Source organism: Chelonoidis abingdonii, chromosome 3, assembly GCF_003597395.2.
Source record: "Chelonoidis abingdonii isolate Lonesome George chromosome 3, CheloAbing_2.0, whole genome shotgun sequence".
Classification (NCBI taxonomy): domain Eukaryota; kingdom Metazoa; phylum Chordata; order Testudines; family Testudinidae; genus Chelonoidis; species Chelonoidis abingdonii.
The window spans coordinates 76,872,791-76,894,871 of NC_133771.1; the positions used below are offsets into that span (position 1 = coordinate 76,872,791).

At 39.9% G+C, this 22,081-nt stretch overlaps 1 protein-coding gene across 1 annotated transcript in view; it reads right to left on the reverse strand.

Annotated features, from left to right (window-relative positions):
* MMS22L (MMS22 like, DNA repair protein) overlaps positions 1-22,081 on the reverse strand; it is a 152,922-nt gene that overhangs the window by 12,135 nt on the left and 118,706 nt on the right. The window contains exons 15-20 of the mRNA XM_032774069.2: positions 19,533-19,723; positions 13,750-13,900; positions 9,395-9,537; positions 8,457-8,599; positions 8,118-8,277; positions 5,457-5,626 (exon numbers count right to left, since the gene is read on the reverse strand). Of these exons, the coding sequence (XP_032629960.1) occupies positions 5,457-5,626; positions 8,118-8,277; positions 8,457-8,599; positions 9,395-9,537; positions 13,750-13,900; positions 19,533-19,723 (958 nt within the window). The remainder of the gene's footprint in view (positions 1-5,456; positions 5,627-8,117; positions 8,278-8,456; positions 8,600-9,394; positions 9,538-13,749; positions 13,901-19,532; positions 19,724-22,081) is intronic.

Genomic DNA, 22,081 nt, shown 5'->3' on the forward strand with positions numbered 1-22,081 from the left:
CTCAGACCATTCTTCTCCTTAGGGGAGAGTATTATATGCTTTTTGGCAGAGGAAGTTTATCACCTCCTGGGTGGGTCTTCCCTCTCACGGACCTTTACTCTAGATTGGAAATAGTGCGAAAACACCTTTCTTTTTGTGAGCATCAGGAAAACACACTTCTCTGTGGTAGCAGAATCCTCAGTCAAGTCTAGGGCACTGATCTCATTAGGTAGCTCGTGTCGTCTTCTTTAAAGCGCCTCAGTGAAGAGTCATCAGACCCCGAAGAGGATGCTGAATAAATTTCTCCTGCCTCCTCAAACCTTCTGAAAGAGAAGCTTTGATTTTTTTTCCCCACACAAAGGCATGTCAGAATTGTTGTGCAATATAGGGCTCTTTGTTTGGTGACAAAGAGTACTTCTTGCTCTTATAGTGTTTAGAGAAGGCAGGATCTCCATGGAGGCCAAGATAGAGAGTTGATGCAGTAGCATCAGAGACTTTGGCTTCACTGAGGTATTTTGCCAGCTCCATATCCTAAGTGGCAAAGTGGATTGAGCAAAAGCTCTGTCAGGTGACTTGGAGAAACATTCATGCCACCAGTGGCCTACGAAGCAAATACAAGCATGGGTACTATTTTCTTTTGGTAGATCCTGTCAGAAGTTAGCTGGGAACCTGCCCACTTGTGTGAAGGAGACGACGAACCTACATTGCTAGACTGCAGCTGACTGGGTTTTGACTGGAGGTTTGACCTCATCCATTTCAGACACACAGACCTTCTTTATACAGCAGATAGGCATTACAAAGAATGTTGATAAAGGCTGCCTTATTTTTCTCCACTTTTATCATGTTTTTCAGGCATCTTCTGAAGAAAGAAAAAAAAAGTCTCCTGAGGAGACGTGCATGCCAGCATCATCTCCTCGCTTAAGCAGAGTGGCAATAGATTTCTGTGTGCACTAACAGCAGGGACTCTTTGTGCCAGGAAATGCTTCTTTCTTCTGATTCATCCATCTATCCATCAATCACCTATGAAGAGAGAAAGACCTTTTACTATGGACTGCTGGTACTATTCACTGCAGAAACACCAAACTGTCTAATGATGACATATAATGTCAGTCCTGCTGATGGAATAAATCTATTCACCAATTAATGTTGTACAGTGCCTATTAAACACATGCTATAATTCACAAAATGTAGTACTGAACTTCTTCAGATCTCTGACAGTACAGTACAGTACAGTACAGATGAAGGCTTTGAAGGCTTGTCCCTTGAGAGATGCTGAGCATGCTCATTTCCATTAAAGACAACAGAAGCTGCGCATGCACAGTGCCTTTCAGGATGAAGCTCTTATAACACTTCTGTATTTAAATAGAAATAATACTGATAATTTGAACAGAGGACACTACAGGCCCCTATATATATATATATATAATACATATTCATTCCACATATACACATCATATTCTATAAGACATTTATACCACTAAATTTGGAAATAATAGTTTTAGTGCACAAACACTGTTACCTTCATCCCTGTTGGCAAATTATACCAACACTCCTCCAAATCATTTTCTAAATCCATTTTATCAGCAATCAGAATGATTTTCGGATTCCCCGTAATAAACTTCAGCAATTCACTATTACATAAAACCAGCTCTACAACGATGTTTCCAAAGGAATAAAATGCCTAATATTGGATGTTATATGCCTTGCCTCCTCATCTCACAATTAAAAACAGTGCCATAAAAACTTTAAAATGGCCATCCATTCATTTGTTTGGCGCCTTACTTTCTAATGTCTGACACTTAACCACTCTGCACACAACTTTGACAAGAAATCCTATCAAATTCTTAACTACAGCATTTCCTAGGTCATCAGCTGTCACAAGAACAGTCTGTACAATGGTAGCAGAAACAACCTTCCTTCAGCACCTCTTAAGATAAGAAAAATTACCAGTTTGAAATTGTGAAGTGATGCCAGGGCCTCAGCAAGCCTGAGAAGGCTGGATTAATTAGGGAACACTAAAGAATCTCCAGTAAGTATCCTGAATGTAGTGGAGAATGGACCCTGGGTATCAGGAACCCCTCGAGATGTGTACATGTTACTTAGGTTTTTCTGAACCCAAATCTATTGGTAACTATCTTTTCTTCAGCTCCTCTTCTGACGAACGATTGGTACAAATGTGAGTGCTTTTGCCCCCAATCCCTTTTTATTGAGTCCAAAGCACACATCTAAAATAGCAACAATTTAGAACAACCCAGATATAGTTACCAAAAGTCTGAGATGGTGTTGAGTGGTCAATGGTAGGTTTCTGATGGCCAGCCTTCCTCCTACCTGCTGGGGACTTGAGTGTCAGCCTTCCAGCTCGTAGAAAACCTCTCTGAACTTCTCCAACTCATGCACTCGGACACATGTTTTAATAGGTTGCGCAGAACAAAGTGCGTAATTCAGTAACCCCTTGTAAACTAAAAATTTTCTTAACATCAGCAAGCAGCTTCTAGTATCATATCAACAAAAACTCATAATCGGGAACACCCCTATCCCAAGTCAGCTATCCACTCTTTCACCCACTCTCCTGGTTCCTCCAATTTTACTTTCTACCCTTATCAGCAAAACTGCAGCTGCAGCTATTTTATATGCTTATAGAAAGCTCAAATTATTCCTGACTATATGGTGTTCTCGCTTCCAGTTAATGGTGGCTAAGTGGACAAAATGGGTGTGGGGGGTGTCAAATCAATTTCTCTCATGCATAAGTTCTTTAGCTCACATTTATTTAAGCAGCTAACTAAAATAAAATAAAATAAATGGAGTAAGTATAATTGAGACAAACCTACAAAGCACACTATGGCCAATCTTAATGCAGTTCTTAATTTATGCACGTGGCATTCAGGCACATGCAATGGGCACCCTAGATATACCTGATATTTATTTTCGTCTCTTTAAAACATACCTACAGTTTGGGGTAGAACATATCACAGTGATCATAATGAACTCCCACAATAATACTTACTTGAGATACTAATAAACCACACCTAATCATGCTGTAGCCCTCAAAGTACTCACAACACAGAAAATCAAAAGAAAAAAAGTAGGGGGGGAGAAAGAGAGGAGCTTTGCCATATCCCTAAAAGATCTGGGCTTTGCCAGTATAAGTTAGGGAAGTTCCAGAGTTGAGGACCCCTTAAGAAGACAGCCAGGTCACTAGCCCCCTTCTTTTTAAATCAGGGCCCTGTTGCCTTGAGTAATTTGCCAGTTGCAACTCCAATAGTATCACATGGGGAGTGTAATGGTTTGGCAAATCTGTCTACGTACAAACTTATGAATTCCGGTGGATTTTATGAAATTCATTGTATTTGGAATCAGCCACTTGTTATCAGCACTGGTGGTACATCTCTCCCAGGCCAATAACAATGAAGAGTCATTAGCATGCATAGCCACAAAGAGTAAGAGCACCTTAGAAACAATGGGATGGTTCAAGCCTACGGAAACTGGTTTTCCTTACATTGTCTGCAGAGGCATGGAAAATCCCCAGAAGGAGAACAAAAAAATCAGGCATTAGGACTGGCTGTTAAAAACTCAGATGCTGCGCATACAATGGGACGTGGTTTCTGGTTTAGAGGGAATCTTGACTGCCAGACCAGCTTAACCTTGCTTACAGGAGTCAACAAGGAGAATGCATGACCAGGGAGAGAAGACTGAGTCAGATGAGTCAAGTCCAGGGACTCCTGAAGGGACTGGCTACAAACCCAAAGACATCTTGGAGTAGTGAAGGGGCAAAGGAGGGAAGGGTTTTGAATGCAGGTTTTTTGCATGGATCTGTAAGTCTCTAGGCTCTCTCTATGAATACAGCATGTGTACTTTGCAAAGCCTCACCTGGAAAGGCTAAACTTTAAACTGGACTATCCACTATGGTAGAGATCTGGGATAAGGTGTGCTTAAGCTATGGTGGAGATTGGGGGGGGGGGGGGGGGCGCAGCACTGGTCTTGCAACCTAGGACAAGTGGATTGTGGGGTCTCACTTTCATAAACGGGTACTAGCAGAAAGTCAGCATTCAAGGAGTGAGGCTGGAGGACAGAGACAATGCCTGGAGTCTGACCAATTTCAGGGCAGGGTGCTCAAAAGCTTACAGATCCAGCAGATAGGTCCACACTCAGCAGCGTAGGGAGTGTCCTGCATGGGGAGCTCAATAAGGACTGTGTCAGGGAGCGAAACCAGGGAGCACTGCTTAATTTGTAATGAAAGAGGTGCCGGGGCTCCGGCAATTTTTTTTACATTCATAACTGATGCAGCAAGCCCAGGGGTGCTGGGGTTCAGCGCTGGTACAAATTAAGCACTGCCAGGGAGCTAGGACCCAACCATCTAGGACTTTATAGAAAACCATTATCTGAAAACTACACCCAGAAGCCTATTGGTTTTCAGCACAGACTACAGAGCACCAGTGTAATATACTCTGTGGATGAAATACCACTTAGCAAGCAGGCACCCACATTCTATAGTAATATCAGCTTCTAGATGGTCACAAGGTGTAGACAGTGTCTCAAAATTCCCACAAACCAGCATAAGAACTAAGACATATACTTTTATGTCACTATATAGTGACATTAATTTTACTATGACATGCCATCAATCACAATATGACTTTTGGATAAAGGAAGAAAGCTGTGGGATGTCTACAATGTCACCACAACCTCTGAATTTAATTACTGCCTTGTATTATTTACTTGCTTTTAAGAACAGTAGCAAGAAGTTTATGCTCAAAGTTAGGTTCTGAGGGACTGTAAAAAAGCATTTTACAGAAAATAATATGCACATTTAATTATTTATTTTAAAAATAGGTCTTTTCTCTCCTTCACCCCAATTTAAACAACCTCCTGCACTTCCAGTAAACCTTACAGCATTTTGAGAGTAAATGAGAATGTGCAGAGGGTCAGAGGGAAACAGACTGGAACCAATGACTGGACCAAATCCACTGTCAAACTACTGAGATAACAACAGGGTCTTCTAAGAAAGTACACAGATACAACAAACAGTAAAAAAAACAAAAAACAAACAAAAAAACAAACAAAAAAAAAAACCACCATTTAAAATGATCTAACCCTTAGTAAATGAGAATGTTAAGGTATATTTAATAAGGTACATTTTCAAATACATGTTTGCTTTCTAATCTCAACCAGTGTCCCTTTATCCATTATGCTTATTTGATCTGCTGTGTCAAAAGTCCCTCATTTCACAAGCCAGTGTTGGCAACAGGTCAGCTAAATCTTCTCTATACACAATGATCACGCATCCTCCATCACTGCTACATGTACTCAGGGAGATGTGAACCAACTGGGGTGGCTCTTTTTCCCCCCACTCTCCACAAGAAGAAAAATGCTACTGCTGCTTGTGCTTGATTTAAATGAAATCAAAGGCATTTTTGTAGAAAAAGAATTCCATTGCTGTTCAAGAAGTTGCTTGCAAATAAAGGAATTCAGATATTTACCTGAAGATAAAGAGGAAGATTTTCCCGAATGGCAGACAGCATAACGGCAGGCAGCTCTTTGTCTTGCTGAAACACGACAAGTGGCAATAGCAAGCTATCTATGATGCGGAACAAAAGCTGTTGTGCTTTGGAAGTTGCCAGTATTGGTGCCCAGAACTTTACAAGGCCTCCTATTGAAGAATAGTCAAGAAACCCAAAAAAGTAAATTACAAGCAGACAAAAAAAAATTCCAAACAGGCAATCTGTTGTTACATTATCCACAGGTAACCACAGCAACCCAGTTGTCTCATTTTCAAGTACAGTCCACCCTTCTTAGTGAACCTGGATACAATGAAAGTCCATTTATAGTACAGCAAAATGGAAGTCCCAAATTGTTTCAACGCTTAATAACATACAAATTGTAATTTCAATTACAGTGAAGTTGATTCGCAAAAGGAATGGCTACAACATAAAAGGGGCCCATCTTATTATACCTTTATGCTCTAAGTGTTCCACTATTTAACTACTGTATCTGGCATATTTGTACACTACATCTGCCTCTCCCACACATGCCATAATATGGGTTCTCAAACTTTTTCAGTGTGAATCACATCTTCAACAGACAGATTACCTTTAGCTTCCATTCACAACTGCATAACAGCCCTATGGCAATAAGAACATTGTTTACATGAAAGAGCAATATTAGGAAAATATTTTATATATATTTTAACTCTCTTTAATGCAATTTACCAGCTGAAAACAAAGAGAAGCCGGACCCACATAATCAGGTGCCTCCCCATAGACTGCTGGTGGTCAATAGTTTGAAAACTTCCATGCTATGTAAGAGCAGCACTTCTTACCTCTTTTCAACACCTTTGTGTACTGATTTTCACAGTTCTCTGTCCTTAGTTTACTGACTGTAAAAGGGTGTTAATGTAAAAATACCTTGACATCCAGGAACAGCTTCATTAAAGTTGAAGTGCAGTTCTTATTGACGAAATGGCTGCATACTCAGCAGCATTTTATTACTCAAAGTACAGTGCAACTAATATAAACAGTCTAATAAAACAGGTTCTTGCCCATACAAAGTAGCTCTGATCAACTGAGCACAGTTAGAGTGTATATCCAATTATAAACAAGAAAAGGTTTCCAACGTCACAAAATACGGGGGCATCCCAAGGAAATATGTTCAAGACTGAATAAGACACAGAAGAGATCAAAAATAGGCTTTTACAAGACTTATTAACATATAAAAGTCAACCCATTACCATCTCTAAAAACAAGGAACAACAACATTCATCTTGGGGAGTGAAAGAAAACACAGTGATCACTTGGCAATATTTCTAATAATGCTTTCTAGTGCCCAGTTTTCTTCCAACTACCATACACAAATATTTCGAAGAAGCATAATCACTCTGACCCAGAGTTCTATGCCCATTATCACTGACACTATGTATTTGGTGGCATATGGCAATGCAGTTTAGAGACACATATGACGCCCATACTTGAGAGCCTTCCAGATTTATCTGGAAAGCATCTTACTGTGTGACTGCAGTTTTACAAGCTCACAGCAGGTGAAGAAATGTCTGAGATGACTTTAACTGATAGAACAAAACCATAATTCCCATTTCACTACTTTTTTACTGAAGGAAAAGGACAATTTCTTGTATCGAGTGGTACAATTTCAGATTCTGATAATATCACCCTTTTCTATGGGAAAGGAAAGAGAGGGAAAAATTACCCTTTAGTCACTTTATTATATAAAAATGGTTCTGGCATCTGGATACTTAACACAGCTCATTTGGTTGATAGCTTATGTACCAGAATATACAGATCTGGGAATCAGAAAATAAAAACATTTACTCATCAATAATTCTGTTAAATCAGATATACATTAAGCATTCTACTCAAATGTTAGTTTTGCTTACTTCATTAAACAATTCCCACTGTTTTAAAGATGGTGCTTTCACTACACATATAGATGTGCACACTGCCCTCTTTATCTTTTATTTAAAGGTAGGTAGGTCTTGGGTCAGATTCTGGCACCTTTATTCATAGGTAATACCACTTTATTCTTTGAGCAGTCCCATTGGTTTTAAATGGCAATACTCAAGGAGTAAGGAACTATTCAGTATGGGTAAGGCTCCCAGAATATGGCCTTTAATAATGTGCACACAGGATCAAAGAGAAGAGTGCCAAAGTAATGCTCATTTAATTGATTATTTACATAGTCAGACGCACTACCATAGCATTATAGCAAAGATACTGCAGATTAAAAAAATCCCATTCAGTTGCCATTTTTCCTTGTTTTGTTCCAGTAAAGATTTTCAGTGCACAAAAAAAATTAAAACCTCATGATTTCAAATGAAAGCTAAACTTTGTTATATTCACAACACATCTATAGAGGAAGGATTATTTTTTGGAGGAGAAAAAATATTGTTGTTTCAGAGGATCAAGATAAAAGGGTGAGAAAGATAAAAGAGAAAATTAGGAATTTTGCTTTTTAGTAGTTTTCTGATCTTTACTCTTTTAAACATCAGGAAAATAGATTATTAAAAAGTCCACACAAAAAGTTGTTCATTGGTGCTGTGAGTCACAATATTTTACGCATTCCATACACAAAACTATTTCCTGTGCTACTGAATTATGAAATAAGATGATGCATGGTTGCAAAATAATTACCTATAATCGAGTAAGTGAGCTGCAGGCCTTCAGCAGGTCCTTTCTTCTGCAAATAAGGTTTTACATATTTTACCACGTCACCTAGATATTCCAAAGTCTTTGTTACCATGGCAGATTTCTCAGCTACAGTCTGAAGGCCGCTGTAAGTTACACCAACAGCCTGAGAATATAAAGAAAGTTAAATAGATCAGACTCTGTTGGATTTTGTTTGTTTTTGTTAAGTACTGTGCTGAAGCTTGGCTAAATATTTTTTTTTTAAAAAAAAGCACATTCAAGTTTTGGTTTTACATTGCACATTGTAACTGTCCTGTAGAACCACGTTTATAAGAGGTGCAGTACCTTAATGAATTGAACAAGAGCATTCTTAGGGTCTTGCTTGAAGACGGACTCATCAAAATGTGCCTTTGAGAAGATGTTTTCTATTTCTGAGAGTTTAAAAACCAACCTTGTCATTTCAGTCAGCTGCTCCACATAAACTTTCCCTGTTTGTTATAAAGGGAATATAACTGAGAACATAGTATACTTTGCCAGTCAACTCCACCTATGGTTGAGTTATCAGTTTATCTGTTAACAAAATCATGAAGTAAAGCACGATTCAGAAGTCTTTAAAATATGAAGATTCCATAAGTTAAGGTTTCTTGCTAGACAAAAGGCTTGTTTCTAAAAGAGGCAAGTATCCAACACTGGGTGAGAGTAATGAGTATTAGGAGTAATCCAAGCCCTTTCACTCTACCATTAGCCTTCCCAGAAATTTACAGAATATATATGAACAATATTTTATAGAAGATTTGCCCAGAGGATAATTAGAAGTGTAGTATTCTAAATACGTCTGAATAAATATCATTCAGCACATAAGGATGAAGCAGCCAAGAAAGCAAAATATCCAATCTAAAATGGGAAAGAATTATTCATAATTGAATGTTTTTCTTTTTAGGGAGCTCACAGCATGATTCCTGGTTATTTACTTCAGATTTTCACTTTTTTCAGAGCAGTTCTTCATGGGGGAAAAAATAGCTTGTCTCCTTGGGAGCAAGTTTTTGTTCTTTGCTTCCCAGGAAACAGCTCTTTTATCTTTGTTTGTGATAAATTTGTCATATATAGAACACGCAAAACATTGAGAAATAGCACAAGCCGTGTAAAGCAGCACATTTTGTAATTAGGTAAAAGTAAAGAAATACAAACAAAAATATATTTTGTAATTAGTTGAAAATATATGCCATTTTTGCTATATAGAATCGTTACAGCAATTCAAACACTAGGGAAATGTGAACACTTACCAACTGTTCGCTCAGCATCTGTCCTGGTCAATGTACCAGCAGGCTGATCAATGTACATTTGTAAAATGCATCGAAACCAAGAACGTACTGACAAGGCTTCATAGGATGTATGTCCCATACCAGAAAAAGCTTCAGACAATGTGCTGCACAGATACAGTGGTGGGGGGAAAGGAAATAAGTAAAGACCTGGAAAAAAGCCTCATTTTACTTTAGTTTTATAGAGAATGTTTTCAGCAACCTTATTTATAACTATATACAAACATAACACAGAGAGAGGGCCAAACTTGGCATTCCTTTAAATACATGCAACCTACAGAATTTTGCCCAGAGTTTACAGATGCCCAGATACAGGTGATGTGCTATATTCACTGGTGCCATATGTGGCGATATAATTTACAGGTCAGATGTAAGACACAAAACTGATGTATAGAAAATCTGTACAGTTTTTTATTTTTCAATCCAGCAATGGGAGTCTCTCTCTGCTTGGAAGAGAGGTGATTTGTTTCAGCAAAAAAGACTATGACCAATCAAAAATAGTTAAGGAGAAAAACCTCACTAAGGCAATCTAGAGATGGCACAAATGACTGTGAAGTGACTAACAAGGGAGTATAAAAGGAACTATCCTCTTCTATAAACACAAAGAGGGCCAGATTCTCCCCTAGCTTACACCACAGCAAATTAGGACGAATTACATCAGAGCCAGTATAGCTATACTTGTGTACAAAACAGTGTAAGAGAGAAGAAAAATCAAGTGCACAAGTCCATGGCAGCACACTTCCCAGATATCTCCAGCAGCCAAGTCCCACTTAGACCCCCAACATTATTTGAAAATATTCTGTCGGACCAAACATCATTTCAACACTGAATATATACTTTAAGTATTATGAAATTGGCACCATTTCACAATATTTACATGTGTGATGCAATTTATACTCCTGGGAGAATTCTGCACCAGAGTCCAGCCATATGCCCAGCCATATGCCCCAGCCCAGACATCAGTCCCCTCACTCCCAGAAACCAGCCATGCCTTCCCAGGTGACACCCATTCCTCCCTCCCAGAAGCCAGCTGTGCCCCCCTGCCCCCCCGGCCAGACATCAGCCCCCTTCTTTCCAGAACCTAGCTGTGGCCCCCTAGCCCAGATACCTGCTCCCTCCCACCCAAAACTCAGCCGTGACCCCCCAAACCCAGACACCCATCCCCCTACCACCCATGGATCCAGAAGGAGAAACAATCTGTTGCTGGGTCCCAGCCAGGCTTGTGTAGAGTTTCTTGCACAGCTCTGTCTCTTTCCCTCAGAGCGTGCAGGGAACCGCAGTGGCTAGGAACACTCTACTACCCCCCGACGCAGTGTCATCTATGTGTGAGCTGGGCTCTGCTGGGTCCAGCACCCCTAGTGGCAGCCAGCAGCACTGCAGCCCATTTTTGTGGGGGGAAATGAAATTATGCACAAAAAAACATTAAGTTCTCCAAAATTCTGCATTGTGCACTAGCACAGATTTCCTCCAAGAGTACCTGTTGTGGAGGCAGACAGAGGGGGCATTATGGCAACTCTAGTGGCAGATGAAGCAGATTCATGTGACTCCTAATGAGTGGGTATCATGCCAGGTAGGTGTTGGGTGAGTGGCAAATTCAGTCAGCCAGGCAAAGAGCTCAATCACACTAGTTGGTGCTGGAATGCCCTCCTCTGATGTTCCATAGCCTTACGGACTTTTCTCATCTATCTAATGAGTTCCTGCTGCTCTTCTGCCCAAGCAGCATGTGCCTGTCTAATTGTACTTAATTGCAGTAGGAATTCCTGGCTGTAGGAGAAAACATCTCCTCTGCATATTTCAATTGCACTGGGAAGGAGGTTAGACAAGCACCTGTCAGGAATAGTCTAGATAATACATAGTCCTGCCAGAAGTGCAGGCGACTGGACTAGATGACCTCTCAAGGTCCCTTCCAGTCCTATGATTCATTAAGTTGTGTATACATGAATTTATGACAGTTACTCTTATCTTATCCCTCTTCCCCCTTCTCCAATCTACTGTTGTGAAACCCACGTAATACTGTCTTTAAAACTGTATGGTTAACTTCCTGGAACAGGAGTGCCTACTATGACCCCAATCTTCCAAAGACATGCTTAACTTCATAAGTTGTGAAGAGCCCAATTTAAATCAATGGGTTTAAAGTTAAGCAAGTGTCTTACTGAAGAGCATGATATATGTACAGTGCCAAATGCTGATCTTGACTGACAGTTTGCTCAGATGTCCATAATTTGTGTGCAGAACATTTATAATTGGTGATAAAACATCATGTAGAAAGAATCCAGTTTTGATCTCAGAGACCAGGCTGAGTTTGCTGGGCTGATAGAAAAAAAATCATCTTTTTGCTTGTAAATTTAGCTCATTTGATGTAAAAATCATTAACAGACCATAATCATGAGGCGCCAGGTTGCCCATGCTTAGATCAGGGATTGGCAACCTTTGGCACGCAGCCCGCCAGGGGTAAGCACCCTGGCAGGCCAGGTCAGTTTGTTTACCTGCCGTGTCTGCAGGTTCAGCTGATCGCAGCTCCCACTGGCCATGATTCACCGCTCCAGGCCAGTGGGGGCTGTAGGAAGTGGAGCGTGCTGAGGGATGTGCTGGCTGCCGCTTCCTGCAGCCCCCATTGGCCTGGAGCGATGAACCGCAGCCAGTGGGAGCCGCGATCAGCCGAACCTGTGGACACAGCAGGTAAACAAACTGACCCAGCCCACAGGCTGCATGCCAAAGGTTGCCAATCCCTGGCTTAGATACTTCAGTGACTTGTGCTATAAAATTGTCTAAAGTAAGAAAACAAACATATGAAGCATATGATCAAAAATTCTGCCTTGTTTATCTATATAAATTAAAGGGTTGCTATGTTAAGAATATTGATTCCTACCAAATAAACCTTTGGTACTTATCACTCCCTCATCCTTGTATCTGAGCACCTTGCAACATACCTCTGCGGAAAGTACTATTCTCCCCATTTGACAGGGAGGGAACCTAGGCATACAAAGTCACAGGAAAGCAGAGAAGGGAATTGATCCTGGGTCTAAGTTCCAGGCTAGCACTCTAAACACTGGACCATCCTTCTCCTCTCTCTTTGAACAGCGCCTGTCTGCCATAAGCAGCCACATTTGCTCCTTGTCTCTGCCAGCAAGATTTTGCAACACTTCTAGCTGTTCCAGAGTTCACTCTGAGATTTCCTCCTCTCTTATTTTGAAGCACAACAGAATCATAACCTGGGTTTACTTTGGATAATAACTAACATGTGGTTTAATTTCTTCACCGCCAATGCTAAATACAGCCCAGCGCAGAGAGTGAAAGAGAGATGCCCCTCCCCCCTCAAAATGAAGACTCTGATTCAGTGAATGTTTATGTACATGCTTAACTTTATGCAGACCCATTTAAGTAAATTGAACTACCAACACCCATACATTTAAGCATGTTCACGTCTGTAGGATTGGGGCAAAAGTCTGTTAAATAAATCTTAGGATTCTACTCAACGTGCTCATTCTTACAGTCTCAGACACTAGTATTGTGTGAAAACTAGTACAAGATTGCCAGATGAAAAAAGTCCACAAGTCCAATTTTATTATTTTGGATATTATTGATACTATACTGCACCCCTCCCTAAATATTTTTCTTATAATAGAAACCTAAATATTTAATTATTTCTCTTGAATTTAATATTAAGCACCTAGGGTAAGAGCTCTGTTGCAATATCATAAAAAGTCCGGAGGAATATTAAGACTCAGGCTTAAAACCTGTAAGCATGAATGAAAGGGGATAAACAGATGTTACCAAGTCATAACATTCGACATATTAAAATTGAACTATGGGTGCTACTGCTTTACCTCTTAAACGGTAGGGATGATAACAATAGTAGAAGAGGAGGAATAGTCAATATGGAACTAAATAAAGTACAATACTGCGTGGGTTAAGGCATTTCATTTAGCTGCAGTGTAATGGCCTTCAGAAGAGTATTGATACAGAGTTATTGTCTAGATCCCAGTTTTCCAGTACCAATTAGCAACAACAGTTTGGAAAAAAAAGTGACTTGCTGCATGAAAGAAAAATTAACTTTGCAATTTAAATGTCTACCTGTCAACTTTCATTATCCAAAGCCATAAGAAAAAAGCTTTAGAAAATAAAGGAGGACAAAACTATAATACATTCAAGGAATCTAGAACTTAAGAGAATTGCAGAAGATCTATAACAAAGAAACGAGACCACTTGAAGAGAGGCACTGCTTTTTAAAGTAACATTTTCCTTTAGACCAACGAGCGAATGAGCGGCCTTTGTATGCTAGAAAGGATCAGAAAGAACAAGAAGTTTAAATTGTTCACCTGTTTTGTATTAGATGACTGAGATATCTTGATACCAGCTGGGGACACACCATATCATCCCATCCAAACAACTGCATCATTGCTAAAACAGGCTGTGGTTGGAGATCTGATGGAGCTGTACAGGGCATGTCCAAAGCTAACAGAGTAAAACCTGATTTTCAACAGAGAAAAAGGAGGGGCAGAGTGTTAAGTCTCTCCAAATATTTAAAATATATTCCTGCTCTGCTAACAAACAGAGGCTGCTATTAGTTATTATTTGTTTCTGTCACTGTCACAAGTCACAATCATGACTGGGAACCCATCATGCTAGACACCGTTTGAACACATATGAAGATGCAGTCCCTATCCTGAGGAGCTTACAATCCATGACAACACACAAGATATAAAATTTAGCAGACTGATACAATCAAATACACACCGTTTAAAGATCCATTTCCTTCCCCCTACCCCCATGCACAAGTACACTTTTTGTCCTATAACAATTTTAAAACACTTTCTTCCTCCAGGAATGAATTCTGGAGGATTAAACTATATTTTGAAAGGTAAGGGATCTGTAGAATTGTGTTTCTTGCTATGTTTAGAATAAACTTTTGACTTTTGTAAATGAGAGTTCCGGGGGGGGGGGGGGAGAAGGGGGAAAGAGGGGAGTGTAAATACAGTGCTAATGACAAAGTTACTTTTGAACTGAACAATCCCACGTAGGTCAACACAACATCTTCAGCTCTAGAAAACGGTAAAATGAACACTTGCCACAGAATTTTTTTTAGAGACACAAAGTGGGTGAGGTAATATCTTTTATTGAACCAACTGCTGTTGGTAAGAGAGAGAAGCTTTCAAGCTACAATTTAGATGTCACAATTTTTCTCTCACCAGCAGCAGTTGGTCCAAGAAAAAATATTACCTCACCCATCTTGTCTCTCTAATATCCTGGAACCAACACAGCTATAACAACACTGCATACAGAATTTTTTAATGAGACATAACCATGCTCTTTAAACTGGTGAGCCACCACGGAACCTACATCCAACACTAACAATAAAAAAAAATATTCTCATAGCTCATTCTTTATGCCATGGATAACAAATACATTTCAAGCCAGGCAGGAGACATATCGTGGAATGCTGATATGTTATTAGACTAAATGAAATTGGCAACAGGAAAGGAGGTTTGGAAGATCTTTATTTTTTGATAAAATGTAAGGTGCTCACCAGCTCCCAGCTTCTGAGCATACTAATAAATTAACAGTATATTTTGAACTACATGTATCCAGAAGCTGATTTTTGACTAGCTGAAGTACAGAATAAGTCAATTCTCAGAAACAATACAAATGCAGCTATTTGAATTAATGGAACAGGGCTAGGTCTGTGGTCTTACTACAAGTCCTCAGTAAGGGTCAGTGTGTAGTTTTGCCACCCCAGAAGCAGGCTAAGGACCTTTTGTAAACCACAGTCATAATATGGTGCCTAGTTCACCCCTTACCCCAGGGAAGGAAGTAATCATGCCAACCCTATATACTTAGCACAGATTACTTTCCCCACCATGGTGGTTCAGCAGTGTTGGCCAGTGTTGGGGGTAAAACTTGGAAAACTGAGTCAGAAGTCCACCCAATTTAAGCTTAATCAATTTTTGCTTTCATTTATACCATTTCAGAAAGAAATCTCACTAAGGGTATGTCTACACTAGGAAATTAGGTCGATTTTATAGAAGTCGATTTTTTAGAAATCGATTTTACACAGTCGCATTAAGTCGACAGCATGCGTCCACAGTACCGAGGCTAGCGTCGACTTTCGAAGCACTGCACTGTGGGTAGCTATCCCACAGTTCCCGCAGTCTCTGCCACCCATTGGAATTCTGGGTTGAGCTCCCAATGCCTGATGGGGCAAAAACATTGTCGCAGGTGGTTTTGGGTACATGTCATCAGGCCCCCTTCCCTCCATGAAAACAATGGCAAACAATCGTTTCTCGACTTTTTTCTTGGATTACCCATGCAGACGACATACTATGGTAAGCATGGAGCCCCCTCAGCTCACCGTCACTGTACGTCTCCTGGATGCTGCTGGCAGATGTGGTACTGCAGTGGTACACAGCAACAGCTCCTTGCCTTGGCGGTACAGACAGTGCAGTATGACTGCTAGCCATCATCATCGTCTCCTGGGTGCTCCTGGCTGACCTCGATGAGATCGGTCAGGGGTGCCTGGACATAAATGGGAGTGACTCCAGGTCATTCTCTTCTTTAAGTTTCATCTCATGGAGATTCAGTCCTGTCTGGAATATCATACGAGCTGGAGGCTTCTGCCTCAGGCTGCTCTCCCAGCTGGTAGCACCACACGGTCGCACTTACCCCAGCCTACTCTTGCTCCCATGGCTTATGAAGCCTGGACAGTAGTAAGGAGCAGTTCAACTATAGGCTGAGCAAGTGCAGAGTGGTGGTAGAATGTGCATTTGGACGTTTAAAAGTGTACTGGTGCAGTTTACTGACTCGGTTAAACCTCAGCAAAACCAACATTCCCATCATTATTACTACTTGCTGTGTGCTCCACAATATCTGTGAGAGTAAGAGGGAGATGTTTATGGTGGGGTGGGAGGTTGAGGCAAATCGCCTGGCTGCTGATTACGCTCAGCCAGACACCAGGGTGGTTAGAAGAGTAGAGCAGGGCATGCTGTACATGAGAGAAGCTTTGAAAACCAGTTTCATGACTGTCCAGGCTATGGTGTGAAAGTTCTGTTCATCTCTCCTTGATGAAAACCCTCCCCCTTGGTTCATGCTACTTCTCTGTAAGCCAACCACCCTCCCCTCCCAGAGGCAATAAAGTCATTGTTATTTCAAATTCATGCATTCTTTATTAATTCGTCACAAAAGGGGGAGGGGTACTGACACGGTAGCCCAGGAAGGTTGAGGGAGGAGGAAAGCACCGGGTGGGGCGGTGGAGGAGGGGAGAAGGGAAGGACAAGGCCACACTGCACTTCAAAACATTGAATGCCAGCTTTCTGTTGCTTGGGCAGTCCTCTCCACTTGGGCAGTGGAGAGGAGTTCTGATGACATGGATTCCTCTTCCCACACAGCGATCAGATCTAGTACCTCCCATTCGATCCATGCTGGAGCTCTTTTGCGATTCTGGGACTCCATGGTCACCTCTGCTGATGAGATCTGCACAGTCACCTCTGAGCTCGCCACACTGGCCAAACAGGAAATGATATTCAAAAGTTCGCAGGGTTTTTCCTGTCTACCTGGCCAGTGCATCTGAGTTGAGAGTGCTGTCCAGAGCTGTCACAATGGAGCACCCTGGGATAGCTCCCGGTGGCCTATACCATTGAATTGTGTCCACACTACCTCAAATTCAACCCAGCAAGGTCGATTTCAGCACTAATCCTCTCATCGGGGAGGAGTACAGAAATCCATTTTAAGAGACATTTAAGTTGACAAAAATGGCTTCGTCATGCGGATAGGTGCAGGGTTAAATCGATCTAACGCGTCTAAATTCAACCTAAAAGCGTAGTGTAGGCAGGGCTCAGTGTCTGGACATACATTTATGCCATCCAGATAACAACAGACGAGACAGAATTGGTAAGTAGGCTCAAATTGCCACATTCTGGAGCACTGGGAGGTTCTTCCACCTTTCATGATAGTTGTAACCTACTCTGATCCCTTGGTCTGGTCCTTCAGACCTGTTCTTCAGTTTCTGGTCCGGTGTTTCCCCAGTCTGGGTCCACGTTCGCTTGATCTTTTATACATTTCTACACTACAGAGTCCTTAATCTTTATCCAACTGGCTTTAAGCACATGAACCTTATGGATTTTAGGTAATGAGTCCATTACGCATGTGCAAGCTTCAGTTACCCAACTTCAGTATTTTTCCTGCTGGTTTTGCAGTTTCTGGGTGAAGTTGTTTTGTGTCACCTTGCCTTGTGTCTTTTTTGTTTCTAGGTTTTTATTTATCATTAATTGTTTGTGTATCTATTACTTACAACTCCTAATATAACATGTTGATTCTGTTCTGGTGGCAATAACATTTTAAGCAGATTAGAAATTCTATGTAAAAGAAGAATTGGCAAAACTACACTCATGCCACCAAAACCTTGGCTTAAGAGATACCTCATCTATACTCATTCACTGCATATAATTACAAGTCATTAAAATATAGCTATCAAAGCTCTTAATCTTACCATTAACAATTCTTCATTTTATATTTTAATGTTACAAGTCAGTATATACTATTCTGTGCTACCTTTAATCTATTAGAAAGGGAGGGGAGATACAGAAAACATTAGGATTCTTTAATGTTCACATATCTTCATTCAAAGCTCAGATTTACTTGCACATCATTACAAAGAAATTTCATTAGAAATTTCCTGTGAATGCATCCTGAGGGGTGATTCTGTTTTAGGGGCCTTAATATTTAGTTGTTTTAATGGTTTTCCAACACCAGTATACTCAGAGAGAGGGGTAGGGGGCAGCATGGTTAAAGCTGCCACTTCCTGTCCCTGGATGTCCACTTCCCACCCAGTTGAATAGGAGGGGGAGTAGCAGTGATGTGGAGGCTATTCTCTCTCCCACGTGTTGCAACCATCAATCCAAGTAGCCCGCGCAGTGGGGTAAGGAGTTGCATTCCTCCACATTGCTCCCCTATATCAGTGCATAACACAGGTCACAACTGTATCTACACTCAGCACTCTAAGCAGATTTCTAATAGAGGTTGGTTCTCTCATTAGTTCATTTTATGAAGATGATGATGAAGAAGGAGAATGGATCTTGCTTTGGTTTTGTATTGCCATTTTCTATAAATGACTCAGCAGTTGGAGATCATTACCCTTTCACAATAGTCTCTCTCATTACCATTAACTCTCTTAACTATTGTAGAACTACTCCAGGTTAAGGATTTCTTAGCATTTCCATTACTGACCTAGTCCTTGAAGCTTATAAATGTAGTTCTTAATTCACATCATGGTGAAAAAAATAAGACTCCATTTCGATCTGGACTTTTCAGATTCAGGACATCATCATAGCTAGAGATCAGCCCCATCAAACTGAAACATAGTATTATATTAAAATTTCAGCAAAAATAATACTGCATCTAAATGCAATAAGCCAGATCCTCAGCTGCCACAAATCAGCGTAGCTCCAGGGAAGCCAAAGATCTGATCCAGCATTCTTACTATTCACTGATACACTATCCATCTGTCTGGATTCGGAGTGGTATTTGCAAGATAAAATTCTAGCAACCCAATAGCTTCCAATACAAAATGACCAATCAGAACAGTCCAATGTAATGTCAGAATGTATATGAAAGTAAAAATGCTACAAAAAGTGAAAATGAAATTTACCTTTTAAAAAATATCTACATAGATGTCAAAACATGATACCAAAATGTAAATTATGTTAAACTGTTAGCAATACTGAAAAAAACAAGATGAGAACAAACTTTCATGTAAAGCAATGGGAATAGATCTAATGTAATGAACTATAAATCATTACCCTTATTTAGATCGCAGCAAACATTACAAATATAATTTAAGCTGTCAATGATGCCAAAAATCAAAGAGTCCTATAGATTCAAACCACTCCAGTATTATAGATCTGCATCCTATCAACACAGTCAGCACTTCATTTTTTGTTGTTGCTGTCAAAATATTTAGCACCATTATCACAGAGCCTTGTCTCTACATTTAGGTAGATTTGAGCTATTACACATGAGCAGGAATATGCCAAAATGTTAAAATGAATAAAAGTTTGCATCCAGGGAAATAGCAAAGGAGGCAATAGAAAAAAGAAGGGTCAGTGCTGACCTGCAGCTGTATCTGCAAGCTGTGGAGGAGGCAGTGTCTGTGACATCCTTTGGCTCTTCAAGAAGGGGAAAAAATTTCTCCAGAGAGCACTGGCAACAGGAAGGTGGTGCTCTTTAGTCACTAATGGAAGTTGTGTGTTTGGGCCTGTTTTCCCTAGCTGAGGTCCCTGGATCATACGTTTGTGCACACTCCTAGGGAGAAACAAAAACAACATTAACATGCAATAAATGAAAAAACAGATTTCTTCAGTTTCTTTAAACTGTACAGTCTGAGAACTGACGGATCATTTTGTATAATTAAAACCTTTATGCAAGACATTATGCATACTAGTTATTTGATGGATGAATGATGGCATATTAAGCACCATAAAGTTAATGTTAATTACTAATGTCAACCATTAATTATATGCTTTTTAATATGTCAGATCAAAATGAGAAATAGGCCGCTTTAAAAGGAACATTTGCATTTTGCAACTGCTGGCAAGACAAGTGAGTCTTGCTTACAATCCAAAGCCAGGCACCTTTTTTTTTAATTGTCTGTAAGAGTGTAAGTGCTGGGTGTGTACAGAAAAAGAGTAAATAATGAAAAATGCTTTTTCTTAATTGCAAGACTTAGCATTAAAGTTTACTTTTTAATCTGGGAAACCTCAGTAGATGCACGGCTGGACAAGAGCAAATATTCATGTTTTCTTGATGCACTGTAGACAATTAGGTTTGACAGCAGTGCCCATAGCTTTGTTAGTACAGTAAGGACAAAAAAGTTACAACTACCACACAACTCCCATCTCTTCGTGAGACAATGTGGCATAAATTCAATAATGCACTCAATTTTCTTTGATTCTTCTAGTACCATTCCTGCTACTTAATCTAATTTGGAAGTTGTGACTTTCTAGAGGTTTAATAGAGATATGTCTGCAGGGAATCAATGTTCTCAGAGAAATGGTGGGGGGGCAGCATTAATACATTTGTCTGGTAGACTAGGATAGGAGGCATTATTGCAGTGGGCTGATCAGCTAAATAACATGCTTATTAAAAACAATCTGCAGGAACACACTATCATTCCTGTTCCTATTTATCTTCTGGTCAACTCAAATGAGATTGTGCATTAAAGCACAGGCAGCATTATTACGTTTGCTTTATTAAATTCTATAAACAGCACTGTAAAATCAGAGTCAAGATATTTATAAGATAATAGCATAGAGTGAAGGCAGGGAGACTTGCCTTAACACTAATGTTTGTAGACTATAACATAAGAAAAAAAAATTAGACAGTCACAATAGCAAATGTTGCATAAAACTTCTCTCTCTGGCTTCCTAGGTTTTTATTCTATGCTCATCCTAATATATATATATAAGTTCCCCCCTGGGAAATGTGAAAAAATTATACAACTCATGACACTCATTAGGACGTCTGGAATGAAATAATTTTAAATAAAGAACACACAGGCAGTGAGGCCTACTCTTAGCATGGTTGGTATTAGAAGTGTTTATCATTTTACCAAATAAATATCCAAAAATTCTCCCAAACAGATAATTTTAACACATAAAGTATACTAGCTGTCAAAGGCAACAGATACCTTATGGCTATCCGCAGGCAGCTATTAGTTTCAATGGGATACACACAGGGAATTTAGTCCCACTACTTTTTGATTGGTTACACTTAACACACTTATAATATAGGTTGTATAATGTAGTATAAGGCATCAAATATTTTGTTGAGATGGACATGATCCACACACAAGTGGGAGCCAGAAATTCCTGAATTCTAAGCTTACCTCTAGCATTTATCCCCTCTGTTGCCTTAGACAAGTAACTTAACCTTTGTGAACTTCAGTATCTGATCCATGGAATTGGGATAGTAACATTTATCTCCACTTTCAAAGGATGATATGAAGACTAATCAATGCTTGTAAAAAATACGCTTAGAAGATGAACATTCTATTCAGTATAACAGTTGCGTAATCCATTTAAAGAAATAATCTCTACGTTAACATCCATAAAAAGGTGCTTCTTTGGTATTTTCTCTGACACACACAACATGTACAGTAACAACAGAAGTTAAAAAAACAGGTATGTAACAATTTGGGCTTATAGTAATATGGCTGAGTTAACTCTGAGCAGAAAAAAGGGCAAAGGGCTAACAGAATGAGTTAAAAAAATAAATGGAATTAATGGCTAAAAAAATCAGAATGGTTCTGTTTGCTTTAATAAAGGGAGGGAGAATTCCTTTTAGTACAGCAAATAAAATAGCAAGGACCAAATTCTGTCCTTAGTTACATCTGTACGAACCTACTGATTGGTCCAAAGTCCTTCTCCTCTCCTCCAAATTGCCTCTCCAAAGAAAGAGTGTTTGCATCTCCTTTAGCTATCTATGCCTAATGGAAGGATGTTGAGACTTCCAAAGTAAGGTAATATATCACTGTGTCAGGAGAAGGGCAACATGCACAAATCTGTGTTTATGTTTATTCACAGTGACCTAAACACATACTTGCAATGAGGTAAATTATTAGAGTCAATAGGACCTCAATATGTGCTAGCAGAGGTTCTCAAA